Source organism: Melanostigma gelatinosum (genome assembly GCF_949748355.1).
Source record: "Melanostigma gelatinosum genome assembly, chromosome: 23".
Classification (NCBI taxonomy): Eukaryota; Metazoa; Chordata; class Actinopteri; order Perciformes; family Zoarcidae; genus Melanostigma; species Melanostigma gelatinosum.
This window is the reverse complement of record NC_136656.1, coordinates 1,761,002-1,778,317: the sequence shown is the minus strand read 5'-3', so window position 1 is coordinate 1,778,317 and position 17,316 is coordinate 1,761,002. Positions and strand designations below refer to the sequence as shown.

The following is a 17,316-nucleotide window of genomic DNA, read 5'->3' as shown; positions in this document are numbered from 1 at the left end:
TTTCTTAGGTTCCAGACTGAAGTATATCAACAACTATTTCATGGATTGGCATGATATTTGGTAGAAATGTTCATGTTCCCCAGAGGATGAATCCTGAAGACTTTGGTGACCCTCTGCCTTTAACATTCATAGTTTTCACTTATATTTCTTCGCGATATAGACAACCACACTCATCCCCTCAGGATGGATTGTTGTCACTTTGGTGATCCGTTCACTTTTAATCTCGTGCCATCTTCAGGTTAATATGTTTAATTTGGTTTTTCACCAAAAACCTGCAGAACTAATTATTTTCCACTCAAAGAGCAAATGTTAGCTTGCTAATATGGTAAACATACGTTAGCATGCAGCTGAAACATCTGTTAAATATCCTATTTTAACAAATATATATACATACACACTGTGTATACATGAGAGAGAGAGCGAGAGAGAGAGCGAGAGAGCGAGAGAGAGCGAGAGAGAGCGAGAGAGCGAGAGAGAGGCTTAACTTCTACACAAATGTTTTATTTCTACAAACAAATCATCTTTATTCGAGATCTGAAGGATGAATACAAACTACAAATAATAACTCCAAAACAGTCGTAAGAGGCACAGACATTTGTTAAATGACATCACAGTGGTGGAGGTCTAGGTGAACTTCTTGATGAAGCGCAGTTTGAGGTAAGCGATGGTGAGGAAGCAGACGGTCATGACTCCCAGAGCCATGTGGTTCTGCCAGAAGCCCCAGGTGGTGAAGTCGACGCCCTGCTTCTCCAGAAACTGCTCCCCCGTACAGCTGGAAACAGTGAGTGAACCCGTTACTACTCAACCCATCGACCAGCTCATCAGCTTCATAGTTAACCAGGCGTATAACTAACATGAGTCACTCGTTGTCAGCAGGTAGGCAAGGCGTCTTATCAACATGCTCACCTTTACTATAACTCACTAACTAAGAAAAAGTAAATATGTAACTTACGTGAGACCAGGTGGAGTGACGCTGTTGTTAAAACCGTGACAGAAGTTCAGTCCAATAAACTCATTAATCTGCAGAGCCTGAGAACACAACAAATACTCATCAACACCATCCAAACTACTACATCACAATGTATTTAAAATGAAGAGTGTTTCATGTAGAGAAAGCGTTTTGTCGAATTCGACTCAGTTTCTCGTTAAGTGGTTTTCTAAGAAGAGAGAATTTTATTTTCTTCCCAAAGAACAAACAAACCAAAAAGCTACATTATGAGCTCCGGTATGAACACCACAAAAGAAGGGAAACAGAATCAGCTACAGGAATTTAAAGTACATTATAGTGTGTGTGTGTGTGTGTGTATATATACATACACCGAGGCCGTATCGTGGTATACTCAAGTACTTCAACCAGGAGAGCCAGGCGACGATGGAGGGAAGATTCACGAGCAGACCTGCAAAGATCTGCAGAGAAAGACAAAGTTTACAAGTCAGACATTCAACTTTTCTTCAACACAACAGTTGTGACGTCTGAGTGTTGTGTGAATATGAATGTTTGTGGACTGCCAATTTGAAGCCTCGAGTTTGGCATTTTGGCCGTCGCCATCTTGGTTTTTGGAGCCAGAAGTGACACAAGAGGGCGGAGCTAAGTACAACCGAACGCTGCAGACAATGTTACAATTAACTTTCATGACGTGAAAACACACTGAAAGAGTTAAAGTTTTGAGACAAACAGACAACTTCCAGACTGGACAACGCCGTGTTAGAAACCTGTCAATCCAGCCCCGCCCCTAAAGCATCCCCTGCTTTATGGTCTGTTTGACTCTAAATGGAGCATCATGTACTAAATGAACATCATGCTGTATTGAAGAAGACTTGAAACTAGAGATTGAGACCATAAACTCATGTTCACTGAGGTAATAAATCAAGAGAAGTAGAGTCATTTTCTCATAGACTTCTATACAACAAGAGGAGTCGCCCCCTGGTGGTCACTCGAGAGAATGCAGGTTTTTAGGTGGTAATTAAGGAGATTGCCGCATGGATTATCTTAATTTTGGCCTGTTCAATTTATTCCAAAAAACACTTTCTTCACATGAAGTGCTTCATCTTACAAATGAGTATAAATAAAACTATATTTAATAGTAAATATAAAAAGACAAAGGGGTTTATACCTCCTAGATAACGTTTTTATCTTGTTTTTTTGTGCCTTGTGAAGCACTTTGTAACGTGTTTTGCAAAGTGTTATATAATATAATGTAATGATAACTTTTAAAAAGGTCTGATTGGTCAAACAGTTTGCCATCAACGGGGAGCGTCCAGATGTCAAAATAACGGTTAATTAAGTGTGGAAGACTAAATTGGAATTGAGATTATGACCGTGGAAGCTGTTCAATTAGAAACAGAACTGAACGAAGACGATCATTTGAGTGTTTTTGCTGCTCTGTGTCTGTGTGTCACCATCATGAAGACGCAGGCAATGGTCATGAAGATGTTGGCGATGGCGACCACCGTCTGGTCGGCTGAGATGGCCAGAGCCATGGCGGTGGCGGTGTAGGCGACCAGAGTCACGGTGAACATGAAGATGAAAAATGCTCCGGCTGTCTGCTTCAGACCTTCAGAAGAACGAGGTAATCAGAGAAAAACTAAGATTGTGAAAGAAATATGTCTACAAGTAATAGTTTGACGTTTTGAAAGAAGAACAAAAATAAACCATCGTGGTAAATTTAAAGCATGAAAATAATTATAATTTGCAAAATAGAAAGTTGGGATTTATTATTTATCTCAACCGTAGAAAAGTTAAGACCCAAGTAGCACTTAAAGAATTTAAATATTAACCTTCAATGTAAAAATACCTTGAGATGAACTAAAAATAGACTGAACTTCAAATATAAACTCCAAATAAAGAGCAAGGTCTTAAATGTAGGAACATAAATAAGTAAAGCTACAACTAACTATTTCAACTATGAATCCATGTGTAATTATTTTAATTTATTTTATCAATCATTTAACATATAAAATGTCAGAAAATTGTGAAAACTGAGGTGAAATTTGCAGTTTACATTTTTTAATTCTCACATTTGAGAACCAGATACATTTTTTTTGTACATTTCTTCTTCACAAATGACTTAAAGGATTTCTCGATAATTAAAAGTTTAAAATTAATATTCTGTCGTTAAAAACCAAAACCTCACAACGTAGCACAGTGTGTGTGTGTCTTCCTACCAATCATGAAGTATGCCACGCAGCTAAAGATTATGGCGGGGAAGGTCCTCAGCGTGATGATGTCAGACAGGATCTTAGACAGGAAGTACACCGACACCCTGTAGTACCCGCTGATATACTCGTGACTGACGAGAGAAAAACACAAAGTTTAATTGACGAACCTCATCGAGAAGCTCTGGATTACACATTTGTCAAAACGACACTGTAAACCAGAAAGAGGCTGAGAAATCGCAACAAAGTTGTCACAGTGTGTGTGTGTAAGTGTATATTTGAGTAACATTGTGGGGACTCAACCCGTTTAGGTCCCCATAAGGTTTTTTTATATTATCGATGGGAATAGTTCATTTTGGGAAACATGCATTTTAACTTTCTCTCCGAGCGTGAGATAAGATGATGGTAGTCTCATTGGTTGAGTAAAGAGTCTGGACATTAGCTTAGCATAAAGACTGAAAACATAAGGAAACTAGCACGCAACTACCCACAAAATCATAAATTGTCCTTTTTACACGTTTAACATATGGGATAAATTGTGTAAACAAATCTGCTGTGGAGAACTTTGGACAGAGCTAAGCTAGCTGTTTCCAGTCTGTATGCTAAGCTATGCTAACCACATCCAGCACAAAGACATGATGGATATCTGTCAGCGTAATACCCAAAATGTTAAATTAGTTTCACGGCGGTTTAGGGGCATTAAGGGAAATCAACATGATGTCCTCATAAGTATGTGTACTTTTTGTGTGTTGAACCCACATGAAGAGTTTCCTCTCTGCGATGAAGAGTTCAGCAGACGACAGCGAGCTGAAACACTGATTCACAGTGATGAAGAAGAGCGCACCGAACCTGAAACACAACAACAAGCTCATCAATACACACACTGATACGTTAACCAAGTACAATATACGGTACAATGAGAATATTGTAATATTATTAATGTCACATTTTGTAATATACCGAGTATGGCCAATGGTACTGTTGCTGCTTATGGTATTTAGTTTACTTCCACTATTGCACATTACATCCTCAAAACTCTTTTCATTTTAAACATTTTAATACAAACACTTTTTCCCTATTGTTTTTCTTAATTGTTCTTTTTCAGTCATTGATATTTCAAGTAGTGGTTTGTCTACGTATGTTTCATTGTTTGTCTCAATACAACGGTTACATTTTACATTTAAATACATGTTATACACCAAATATAAGACCAAATGTAAGACACATTTCTTGTATATGAAAACCTACGACAATAAAGCTGTTTTGATTCTAGTACTGCTGCCAATAGTAGTTTTACTACATCTGCTAGACAACTACAAGTGTACAACACTACTACTACTACTACTGTGTCACACGACTATCACAACTTTAAACAGGAAAACTAAGTTGCACCAAATACTGAATTACACATGTGCCAAATAAAACCAGAATATAATGTAATACCTGTTCTGTATTCCACTCTGATCCTCCTGGACGTTAAAGAAAATGGCTCCTACGACGAGAGCCAGGAACAACGTCACTGCTAACTAAAACAGAATAAAAACACATTTATAGTCAGCAAACGAATGCAATGAGTCGCTGTGATGAACATGTGCAGCAACCACAGCACGTTGAAGCACGATCTTAAGGAACATCTCAACATCTTGGGATGTTTTGTGCTAAGCTAAGCTAGCCACATCCCGATATCAATCTCATCTCGCTCTCAAAAGGAGAGTTCAGATGCTTATTGACCGGAATGAAGCATTTGTTTAACCACAATTATAAAACGTGGGGATCTGATTTGTCTCTAGATGAGCGTTACATTTAATTGGACATGACAGTCGTATTGATTTTTTGCCATAAAACAAATAAGCGTATTTCCCAAAATTACAAACTGTTGCTTTATGTATAGGAGATGCAGTTCCTGTTGTGCCCACTAGATGCTGCTCCAACTAAATTAAACGGGTTTATTTAAGTGTTTATTTGTGAAGCATTTTACAATTTTCTGTATTCAATAACGAACAAAGATGGAGGTGAGCAATAAACCAAACTCCAGTGTTTAAAACATGAATATGCAAGTTTCATTCCTTTACAGTTTCAGTGTGGACTTCTTAGGAGGCCTCGATGTTCCTACCTGAGCCACGGAGGTCTGAGGGTTGAGCATCAGGTTGCGGAACGTTCTCTTGAGGACCCATCTGAACTGGGTCAGGAAGCCGGTCTTGTAGGTGATGGTTCTGGAGGGAGCGGTGGTGGTCGTCTGCTGCTGACCGTTACTTATCCTCTCTGAGAGACGCAGAAGGTGATATTCTTCTGATTTGGTGGAATTGACAAGCTACCCAGCACTATGAATAATAATCAACATTAGCTCCGTATTCATCAGCTGCAACATTAATGCATCATTAACTATAATCTAGTAATATAACGTGCATGTTTCTGCAAAGTATCCTCGTACAACGGTTTGAATGAAACGTACTCTTTCTACGGAAGTACAGCAACACGTGTCAATTTCTGCTCGTTACAGGAAACAACAGAGTTCAGTTTAGGAAGAAAAGTGATTGATTTCATGAGTGCTTCTTCCAACACGGTCTGTAACTCTTGTTTGACTTAAATTCTCAGAACGACCGGTTTGTACGAACCCAACTCTGCCTTGGTCTCTCTGAAGTAGCTGCAGCTTCTGTAATTCTCCACGAGTTTCTCCTCGATACCTCGTCTGGACTTCGTCAACGATTCTGAATCTGGAGGGAAAAAAGAGTCATTCAGAATGATCCAAACAATAAAAATACATTTCAACAATACTTTATTTATATTGTCTCGGTCCCAAATCAGACCCCAAACTAACTCACCTTCTCCGTCAATGCTATTGAGGGTGACGGCGGTTGAGTCTCCATTGATGATGTCCAGGAAGAAGTCAGCAGGGTTGTTGTGGGGCTCACAGGTGTATCCTGGGAAATGAAGTTCCAAACCGAATTACATAGAGTACATCACCTCAGCATCAAGTTGTGTTGCATTGGATTAACGTCATGCTCCTACCAATGTCTGAGAAATACTCCAGGGCGCTCTGAGCCGGGCCGTGGTAAACCTGATCATTTTAACCACAGTGGAAACAAGAATTAATGTTCATTTCTATATGAATAAAGACAGTACACAACATAGAACATGACAATGGAAGATGCGTTTTCTAGAGGTGAGAAGAAAAAAGGGAGGAAGCTTCATAAGAAACAAAAGAGCAGCCGAAAAGACACGAGCGACAAGAAAAAGGACAAAGAGCGAAATAATGATAAAGACAGAAAGAGTTTCAAAAGAAACAGTAAATCAGACATAAATGTATTTCACTGAGCAGACGTGGGCGACCTGTTTGCCGTTGACCAGCAGGGTGAGGCTGTCGAACAGGCGGTAGATGGAGTATCGGGGCTGGTGGATGGAGAATATGATGGTGCGACCGCTGTTGGCAATCCTGAAGAAACAATGACCAGAAAACATTAGTTCCCCCCTCGATCAGAGACATTTAAAACATGACGCAAAGGTTTTAAAACAGAGCTGAACTGTCAGACTGTGTGTGCGTGTGTGTGTGTAGAGGTGTGTGTGTGTGTGTGTGTGTGTGTGTGTGTGTAGGTGTGTGCACCTCTTCAGCAGCAGCAGCACAGAGTTGGCGGTGCTGGCGTCGAGGCCGGTGGTCGGTTCGTCCAGGAAGAGGACGGGCGGGTCGATGATCAGCTCCATGCCGATGTTCGTCCTCTTCCTCTCGCCGCCGGAGACCCCTCGAATCAGCGGAGTGCCCACCTGCGCGCACACACACACACACACACACACACACAGGTGTGTACTTCCATTCCTTTTTGTTATTCGTTTCCCGTTTTCTTGTCACCCTCGCTATAATTATTTTATTTCATTATTTCTTGCCTTCTTTCCTGTTTTGTTGCACTGTGTCTTGTTTGTCTTGTTTCTTATTGGTCTGTATATTTCGTTGCACTTTGTATATTTATTTTTTGCTCCCCCCCCCCCGACTCTGTCTTTAATTTTCTTTGTCACTCCGTCTCCCATTTCTCCTCGCCTTCTTCTTTCCCCCCCTCAATTTGATCTCATTCCATCTTTAGTCAATGTTTCTTTCCTGACTTCTTTCCTCCTTAAGGCCTTGACACACCAGGGGGCGTGACTTAACAAGAAATCTGATTACATTTCTGGGCTTTTTATTGTGAAAGGTAAGACAGGAAAGAGTGGATCCGGTCTGTTGGTTCAGAATACGGACCTCCATGTATGTTTTGAATAAAACAAAGTGATCTCTCTTTTCTTTCAGTCTTCCTCACTTTCTCTTCACCCTTCTTTCTTTCTCTTCACTTCTTTCCTACCTTTTGTTTGTACTGTCTCTCTTTCTGACAGAATTTTGTGTCACCTTCTCCTCCTCCTCTTCCTCACCTTGGAGTCGGCCACTCGGCCCAGTCCCAGCTCCTGGATCAGTTTGTTGACCTTTTCTTCCTTCTCCTTCTGAGAGACGGTCGTCGGTAGTCGCAGCGCCGCGGAGAAAGTGAAGTTCTCTCTGACCGTCAGAGTTCCCATCACCACGTCGTCCTGGAGACGAGAAACATCAAGGAAATCAATGTCATGACCGCGGCATTTCTTAAAATGTGACTTCCTGTGCGACTTCCTGTCCGTCTCACTCACCTGCACCACGTATCCAGACAGACACTTGAAGTTTGGAGGCTGATGAGCTCCGTCGATCAAAACCTCTCCCGACAGACCTGCAGGGTCCTTCCTGGCTGACAGAACATCCAGGAACCTGAAGGACAAACGGATCCCATTGAAAAGGAAGAATATGATGTATGGACGAGCATGCGTCCAAGAGAAAGCTACGGAAATGGCGAACACAGCGCTGACTACATGCAAATGGAGAAACACCAAGCATCAAAACCCATGAAGACACTCACGATGACTTCCCACTTCCTGTCGCTCCCATGATGGCGTTCATACCCGGCTTCATTAACCCACTGAGAGACGGAAAGAAAACAACAGTGGAGTGATTTTACAGACTTTCATATGCAAGAGGCATTTAAATGCATAGATACCAGATACATGAAAACACAGAAAACCAAAACTATTTTAATAATTTTCGAAATCAGTTTTTTTATACACCACATATTTTCAACCCGTTTGCCATTTTAAAAGGAAAATACACTAAAATAATAAAACTATATCGTACAGAAGAAAATGGAACTGACTTTCCAAATTCACCCGACTCTCTCCTCCTGAATATTTTGAATCTTAACAGCTAGAAGTAGAATAAAACTTCTTTAACTAAAGATTCTGTTTCCAACTTCATACTTGATTAAAAAGTCCTTAATCTTGACAAAATATCTACGATCTTTCTTTAAACGTGAATAAAAGTTAACTTTTATTGTGGGATTTACTTCAGGTAAAGCCTCTTGTTCATTTTAAAATAATAAAACAGAATAAATTATTGTCCAGCCAAGGCAGGAACATTGCTTTTGGGGTTTAAAAATAGTTGCGAATAGTTGCTGTTCGATGAGACAATTGATATCACTCTCATGTCTGAATGGTAAATATGAAGCTACAGCCAGGAGCTAGTTAGCTTAGCATAAAACCAAATGGAAAATTAAAAAATAAATCACAACTTGTCCTTACAAGCTAATTTCTGTACAGATTAATCAAACAGGATATGATATGTTTTATAAGTGCTGGTACGGAACCAGGCTAGCAGTTTTCCCCTGTTTCCAGTCTTTGTGCTAAGCTAAGCTAACCATCTACACTCATATTTGCTAATCCATCTCGATTCTAATGTCGACAAATGTTTTGTTTGAAATGACGAGGCAGTTTCACGTCGGTTGTATTTTATGAGGAACTGAAGCATTTCAGTTGTTTTCAAACCGTTTGAGTCAACTTTTGGTCTTTTTGCTGACTCAGCATCTGGACTTCCTTCTGTCCAAAATCTATCATGTCATTATTTCAACACACTACAGTTTGGTTTTACTTCCTTTATGATGGTTATGTCCTTCATTTCACATTGTTATTTTCAAGCAAGATATATAGAGTTTTAGAGGAGCTGGTGCAGAGCCAGGCTAGCAGTTTCCCCCCCCCCCCCCCCGTTTCCAGTCTTTGTGCTAAGCTAAGCTAATGGTCGTACACACCATAGTGCTCATTCATCTCACGTCAAAGAATTCTGCAGCAGTTTCTTTCCCCTCTGCGTTTCTTCAAAGCGACTGCTGGGGAACTCTGTGATTACGCTTGTTGTAATATATTTGAGGAATTGAAAGAGGTATTTCGTGGTTTTTGCAAACTGAGTAAATCGTGACATTTCAGTTGCTGTTTTGCAACAGTTCGATTGATCTTTTGGTCTTTTTGCTGACTCAAGATAAGGACTTCCTCCTGAATAAAACAGCACATTTCATCATTTATTTTCAACACGTGACGCTGCAGTTTCGTTTTGCCTCCTAAACGATGGTTCGGGGTCAACCATCGTACAGATGGTTCTCAAGAAAGTGAAGATTAGCCAAAGCCGAGTTTACCACCTCTACGTATAATTAAACCAATGGAAGCAAACCAAATGTTTAACTTCCTGCCTCCTCGTGATAACAGACTAACAGATGTTTTTCTCAAACTGCTGTCAGATTTGAGACACTCACTACATTTTTAAGAAAAAATAACTTTTCATGACAAAAGAGAGCGTTAAAAGAATGTGTGGTTGAGCTGATTGTAGAAATATGCTCACGGTATTTACAGGCATTAAACGTATAAGTATTATGTGTGTGCTCATGTTGCGTGTGTCATAGAGCAAAGGTTTGAATCTCCGGGTGAGGCACGCACGCGCTTCCCGTACAAAGAAGACGCTCTGACACACAGGTGGTTTAGCTTCAACTCTTAACTAGATGTGTTGTGAAGCGGGTTAGTCCGTGAGATATTAGCAACAACAGGTGGAAAGCAGGAACAGCATCTTCTCCATCCCTGAGAACGACTGGACTCGCACTCACAGTGGCCTCACCCTGGCGTGTGTGTGTGTGACGATGACGCGTCTTCTGTTCATCGAAAACATTAAAAATGAATAAATAAAGCTCTAAACTCAACTTCAAGTCAGACTGGTCAATGATTACACACTGAACAATAAAATACCAGTGACACCAACCTATAAAAACACACAATGTTCACAATGTTTCACGAGATCATAAACAAAGACTTCGAACATTTTCATAACATTTCATAACATAATTAAAATACTTTGAGGGTCTGTAGTTTAGATGGACACATCAAAAAAGTGAGAGGATCAGTAGGGTTCATCCTCCGAGAACCATGAATGTCTACCAAATTTTTACCAAATGTCTACCCTTTGGTGGCACTTGGGGAACAGTAAATGTGGCACACTGCATACTCGTGCCACATTTAATAGAAATGTATCAAGTATTTGAGGTATTTAAAGAACAACAAATATTTTAACCTAATAGTTGCACGAGAGGAAAAGTCAGATAATCAGTCAGTTGGTTTCATCCTCTTGGTACCATGACTGACTACTAAATTTTGTACCAATCCATTAAATAAACCAGGATTATAATCCATTACCTGTTGGTGGAGCTTGAGGAAAAGTCTGAGGGTTTACCAAAATAGTTAGGATGTATCCTCTTGATTTGACACAACGCCTAGTGCCAAAACATAAACCTCATGGTGGCGCCAAAGGAAAAAGTCATTCATCCGATGACCATGAATGTTTGTGCCACATTTCATGGAAATCCGTCCATGAGCGTCTGAATTATTTCACTCAAAACCACATTTCCTCTAGCACTAGAGGAAAAATCAGCACATCAAAGTCCTTAGGATTAATCCATGAATGTTTGTGCTTAACTTCATGGCAATTTATTGACTGAGATATTTCAGCCTGGACCAAACCGACAGATTTCTTCAGGTCACTATAACTAGCCAGCCAACATTTTCCCGTTCAGTGAGTTTAAAAAAAGGTCTGGAGGCAGCTCGGCATCCTGCCACTGTTTCTGTTTGTTGGTTTAACCTGAGAGTCATTGTTTTCTTACAAGCTTCTGTACGTGTGTTTTGTCAGAGGAAAAGTGAGTTTCTCGACAAAGAAAACTTCCTTCCTCTGCCTCCAAACACGAGTGTGTGTTTGATCCATGTGGGCCTTGATCGAGTCACGTTAGCGTTCCAGGTGTCGTCCTGTCGGCACGTAGACAAACAAACGAAGCATAACCGCACAACAGCCTCAGTTTAGCTCAAGCTTTAAAGTCTCAGAGGGGTGAAACTTGCTTTAGTTGCTTTGTTTTAAGGGTTCAGTGAGTAAGATTTAAGGGGATGTATTAGAAAAAATGTAATATAATAATTACGATGTTTTCATCAGTGTATAATCACCTGAAACTAAGAATCGTTGTGTTTTCGTCAGCTTAAAATGAGCCCTTCATACGTACATAAGGAGCTGGCCCTCCATGTTTCTACAGGAGCCTAGAAGGGACAAACCAAACACTGGCTATAGAAGGAGACTTCCACATATTTACTTTACCTTAAGGCCACTGTAGTTCGCCGTAAAGCTTGTGAAACCGTGGTAACACCAAAGCGCCATCTGAATGTCCTTGCTCTTAAAGTTGTGTTATTATGGTATGGATAGCTTCTAAGCATGGCGAAGGTCCTAAAAAGATACCCCGGTGTTGCCACGGTTTTGAACTCGGCGGCTCACTTTCCCTCCGTTTTGGGAAAGGGAGGAGTTGTGACCTTTGGGAGCAACGAAGAGCCACAGGCCAATCAAAATGGCGGATGCTATAGCTTATTAGCTGCGTTGAACACGTCCGGTTTTATTCAACGACTGGAAACTGCTCCACAAAAGAGGAATATTAGTTATTATACAGGAGTCAAAGGTATTATATGTCTAGTGAATTATCTGTGTGAACTTATTTTTCCGTTAGCGACCCAGCTAGCAAGTTTGTAAAGATCTGGTTAACCCGAAAGTAGCACAACAGAATCACATTTCTCTGCGTTATATTTAACCCTAAAAGCTTAGTGACGAAGCGTCTAAGCGATATATTTACACACATTAACGTGGCTAATTTCAAAAAGCAGTTTTTAGTGTACTCACTTGAGGTCGATGAGGATGTCTTTGATCGTGCCCTTCTTCCGACACAGGCAGCTTCCTCCCTGTTTCACCTTGTAGTCGATGTTATGAAAGCTGACGGTGGCACCTCGCCGCTGTTGGCCGACACCTGCAGACTGAAAAAAAACCTGTTAATTCACCTCAAAACTGCCGTTATTTACAAAAACTGTGACGTTAACGTGAAGAGAGGAAGGAAGGTACCTGGTGTGTTGAGGCTCCATTCGGCCCAAGCTCCATCGTAACTTGGGTCTCCGACATTATTAACCTGAAACACGGAAGAAACATTTTACCGAGGCGAACATTTCTTACAGTAAGATTTTCCTGTCCCTTTTCAAGCTAGCAAAGCTTTGTTTTTGCAATTTTAATGATTCATTTTTAGTATAAATTAATAAGTTTCTTAATCAACTGAATCAACGTTAATTAAAATTGTTTGTTAATTCCTCCACGTAATGTGTGACGACCCTCTCTGCCTGTTACTCCATTTGCGTGGATGCTTTCCCTGCAGGTATTTTAGGTGGTCATCAGCAACACATGGGCCCTGTGTGCTCAGTTGGCCCCTCTCTCCTTCCTGAGACGGCCATTTTGGTTTTTGGTTGACGTTATGGTTTGTTTCTACACCATACAACATTGCATACACACTTTTCATTCATGCACGCACCTACGCTGCTGAAATACCCACTTCACACGCCACTGTTTACCTTTTATAATTTGTTAATTTGCTTGGTTGTGTGCATCTCGCTAACAGCAAAATACTGTATAATGGTCGTCCACTCGCTATTGCACGGTGGTGTGATGTTTCTATTCCTGTCACAGCTCTGCCACCATGATCCTGTTTTCTCCATCTCTCACCTAATCAGTTTATTCAGCTCACTTGCCAGTCACTCCCACCTCGTCAGCTCATTACTCTCACCTGCTCACTCCACTGCAGCCACTATTTAAACCCCAGTCACTCACTCACTGCCAGATCATTTTCATGTCTACCCGCCCGTTTGGCTTGTCTTGTTCCCGCCTGCCTGCCTCATTCTGCTGGATTTGTCTCTTGTCTTGTCCGTGGATCCCCCGTTGTTTCCTGTGTTGATTTAATGTCATTAAATACCTGCTTCACGCTTCTCTGTCTGGCCTGCATTTGAGTCCTCCACCACACCCCGTGACAATTCCAACAACTAGCTCACGGGACTAACGGTAATTAGCTAACTAGCTATTGATGAGTGTTATTTTCACTAGTAAGTTCGACAGCTTGGACTAAAAACTCAGAAACCTACTAAAAAAGACAACCAAGACTAAAAGGTTCAATAAGAGTTCCGTTAGCTTCGCGAATTCTGGTGTTTTACCAATCGGGAACCGCATTAAACCAGCTCACGGATCTAGCAATCGGTTAATCCGCTTAGTAATTAGGTTTAATTTAAACACCACAAAATAGATTGGAGGATTTTCTTAATATTCCAATACCAAAAACACACACGAAAGGATCGAAGCTGGGTGTTTGTATGCTAACGTAAACTGCAAATTTTAGCATACCTGGCTAACTAATTTAGCGACTAATGTTACTGAGTGTTGCCTACTTCTGAAGCTAAGGAGCTTATAAAACTACATTATTTTGTGGGGTCATGTTGTAATTTAGAAGACAGACAGCAGAGCCGTGATAAAATGCTATATCAGGGTTTAAGCTAACGTTGGCAGCTCTGTAGACTACTATACTTGATGCTACGTTCTCTAATCTCACTAGTTAGTTATCATCCCCAAAGCCTGTTTCCCATCTGTGGCTGAAGATCATGTGATTAGATTCAAAGTAAAAGTAGAAATACCACAGTGTAGAAATACTCTGTTACAAGTAAAAGTAATAGGTTTTTAATTAAAAGTACAAAAGTCTTGGTGTCAAGTCTTTCAAGTATCAAAAGTAAAAGAATAATGTATATTACATTATTGGACTATAATTGATGCGTTAATGTGTACATCACTTTGAAAGTAGAAGCGAGTAAACATAAAGTTTCATCTTATTCTATGATATTACATCAAAGTTTGTATTTTTAATCTGAATCTTCATGTAAAATAGTTTAAATAGAATAAACACAGCGGTGTAAAATGTACAATATCTGGCTCTGAAATAAAAGTATCAAGTTGCAGAAAAGTACCTTAAATTCAGTAAATGTACTTTCCACCCACTGCTTTCCAGGAAAAACTGCTGTCACCTCCTCTACCTGAACCTGGTGTGGATTAATCTCAGCAGCTCACACTTCAGATTTGTCTTCCTACAAAAGGTGACAACTGGAGTAAAAGAGTTTATTACTCGCCTGCTGAAGCTGCAAAGTCCCAGTGAGACAGCTGCTGCTGACGGACGTCCAGACGGCCGAACCACAGCACAGAGAGCAGTTTGTTTCGTGACAGAGTAAAGCCTGGTTTATGACTGAGGGGCTGATAAGAGAAGTGGGGTGAAGGGCAGCATGAGTGTGTGTGTGTGTGTGTGTGTGTGTGTGTGTGTGTCACTCTATTCTCTTTAGTGGTGGTAATAATACCACGATGTACAAGTGCTGCATCGACAGAATATCAGACAAATGTACTTAAAATAACGAAAGGAAAAACTCATTGTGTTTTATATAATATTGTAATATATTGTATTGTATTATATTCTAATATAATATGTTATATTATGTTGCGTTGCGTTAGGTTACGTTACATTACGTTAGGTTATATTGTGTTATGTTGTATTTGGTTAACTTGTTTGAATTGTATTATGTTTTATATTATATTAACTTGTTTAAACTTTTTCTTTCCATTTAATTTAAACTTTTACATATTATGCAAGACCGCATTCAACAGATTATCAGCAAAATGTACTTAAAGTCTTTCACGGAAATAAAAACTCATCGTGTTTCATATTGTATTGCTTTATATTTTATTAACTTGTTTAAACTTTTTCTTTCCATTTAATTTTAAGTTTTACATATTATACACGTGCTGCATTCAACATATTATCAGCCAAATGTACACGAGGTGACAGAAGTGAAAACTCAATGTTGTGTTGCGTAATGTTGTTATGTTATGTTGTGTTACATTCACTTTTTTATTTCTATTTAATTTTACGTTTTAATTTTCTTTTTCAGCTCCATAAAAATAATAATTAATAAATGTATGTTTGTGTGTTGTTGAGGAAGTATTTAGATATTTTACTTAAGTAGAATTAGAATTTCTACAATGCCAAAATACTCTCTAACAACAAGTAAAAGTAGTCATTATGCAGAATGTCCCATTTCAAAATAATGTATAATATTAGATTTTTACACTATGGTACTGCTACCGAAATAAATCGAGTTATTTAAAGGTTTGTGTGATATTTAGCTGTATGTAATGTAGTGGAGTAGTCTCTCGCGACATCTTGTGGATCTTCATGAGCAGCGCAGCCGAGAGGACGCAACTCTCGCGAGACTTGAGCGGTCCAAAGCTCATCCGCTGTGGTTTACTACTAACAACAAACAGCGGCTGTAAAAGTAGGTTTCAGTCTCAGCAACTCTTAAATGTTCCGGTAAGTGATGTCAATAAACCTAATGTTATGTTATAATGTCAGATCATGTACACTTTGTTTAATACGAAGCCGTTTGGTTCAGATAAACGTGTGTTTGGAGAAGTTTACCATCGTGTGAACCAAGTAAGGTTAACGGTGGTAAGATAGAAACTGTCGTAAAAAGTAACGTTACGTTAATGTTTAACATGTATATTTACATAGAATAAGTTGTAGGTGTTGATTTATTTTTTACATATATGTATTTGTGTATGCATATGTACAGTATATTATATATGTATGTGTATACATGAATATGTATGTATGTTTTTTTAATTTCTGTGCATTTGTTTAGGTTGTGATGAAGATGAAGAAGATCAGATGAAGATGATGAAGATCTGATGATGATGATGAAGATGACAGCAGACGGTTGATGTGCTCTGAGGACGATGAAGCTGAGGGTGAACCACAGCCAGCTGCTGTTTCTGTCCAGACAAACATCTGGAAACTTCCAGAGAGAAGGAACGCTGCGAGTAGGACGACGGCAGACGGGTGAGACGCATGCTGCTCTACTCATCTCTTCTTCTCTCTCTGTTCCCTCTGTCCGCGGTCAGCTGCCTTGCTCAGCGGCTCCTCGGCAGCAGTCATCTCCTTCTATTTCCATCCTGACTCACTCTGACTTCACTTCCTGCAACGTACCATGTGACAAACAGAAGAAGAAGAAGCTTCTGAATGCTTCAATGAAGGCAGCGTAAACAAATACAAGTAAACTAACAGATAAACCCTCCTCTTCCTCTTCCTCCTCCTCCTCCTCTTCCTCCTCCTCCCCCGTGTCAGATCTCTGTGAGAAGTTCTGTCGTCTGAGAGGAAACCTGCTCTTCATCCTGAAGAAACAGGTGAGACTCTTCTTCTGTGGTTTTGTATATAAAAGGTGAGACACTACAGGTGAATAGGGTACAATAATTAACGGACAGATATCAACATGAAACTTCACCAGCTGATTACTGACGTCAACACAATTATTTTTTGTATTACAAATTTTCTGAAGTGTTATGTTTAAATATGTAAATGAGGCATTAATGGTAACTTTTGGTGAATTTAGGAGAAATCTACAAACGTAAACAGAAGTATTAAAATATGTCTTTGTGTATTTATGTGTATTTATGTGTTCAGGGTGGTAAACTGGAGGAGGTGCTGCTGTTGGAGAGATGTGACGTGAAGAAGCTTCCAGACGATGACAGACGACTGTCTGTCAGTAAGTAACTCATTCTACTCCGTCAAAGCTGCATTAAGTACGTCACATTCATCCACAACGTCATCATGATGTGTTCAATGTCTTCTGTAAAAAGGATGATATTTAGAATGTTTGATGGTTTACAGACGTCAGAGCGACTCCTCTGGTTGTATAGAAGTCTATAGAAAATGACTCTACTTCTCTCTTGATTTATTCCCTCAGTAAACATTGTAAACATGAGTTTATGTCTCAATCTCTAGTTTCAAGTCTTCTTCAATACAGCATGATGTTCATTTAGTACATTATGGTCCATTTAGAGTCACACAGACCATAAAGCAGGGGACGCTTTAGGGCGGGGCT

At 39.8% G+C, this 17,316-nt stretch overlaps 2 protein-coding genes across 2 annotated transcripts in view; one reads left to right on the top strand and one right to left on the bottom strand.

Moving 5' to 3' along the window:
• Positions 1-624: 624 nt before the first annotated feature.
• On the bottom strand, positions 625-12,484 carry LOC306796461 (broad substrate specificity ATP-binding cassette transporter ABCG2-like; the record flags this gene model as incomplete). Its single annotated transcript, XM_079295385.1, has 18 exons — positions 625-772; positions 953-1,029; positions 1,318-1,407; positions 2,401-2,555; positions 3,166-3,290; positions 3,916-4,005; positions 4,600-4,682; positions 5,270-5,418; positions 5,772-5,870; positions 5,979-6,077; positions 6,166-6,214; positions 6,487-6,589; positions 6,758-6,915; positions 7,549-7,701; positions 7,795-7,909; positions 8,058-8,117; positions 12,212-12,342; positions 12,428-12,484. The coding sequence occupies 18 exons, from the start codon at positions 12,482-12,484 to the stop codon at positions 625-627; spliced, it is 1,941 nt and encodes a 646-aa protein (XP_079151511.1).
• A 3,221-nt stretch (positions 12,485-15,705) lies between these two features.
• Positions 15,706-17,316, top strand: part of LOC306796459 (type II inositol 3,4-bisphosphate 4-phosphatase-like) — an 18,024-nt gene continuing 16,413 nt past the window's right edge. Inside the window, exons 1-4 of the mRNA XM_079295382.1 lie at positions 15,706-15,746; positions 16,078-16,274; positions 16,560-16,618; positions 16,896-16,977. Coding sequence (XP_079151508.1) covers positions 16,172-16,274; positions 16,560-16,618; positions 16,896-16,977 — 244 coding nt within the window. The 5' untranslated portion in view covers positions 15,706-15,746; positions 16,078-16,171. The remainder of the gene's footprint in view (positions 15,747-16,077; positions 16,275-16,559; positions 16,619-16,895; positions 16,978-17,316) is intronic.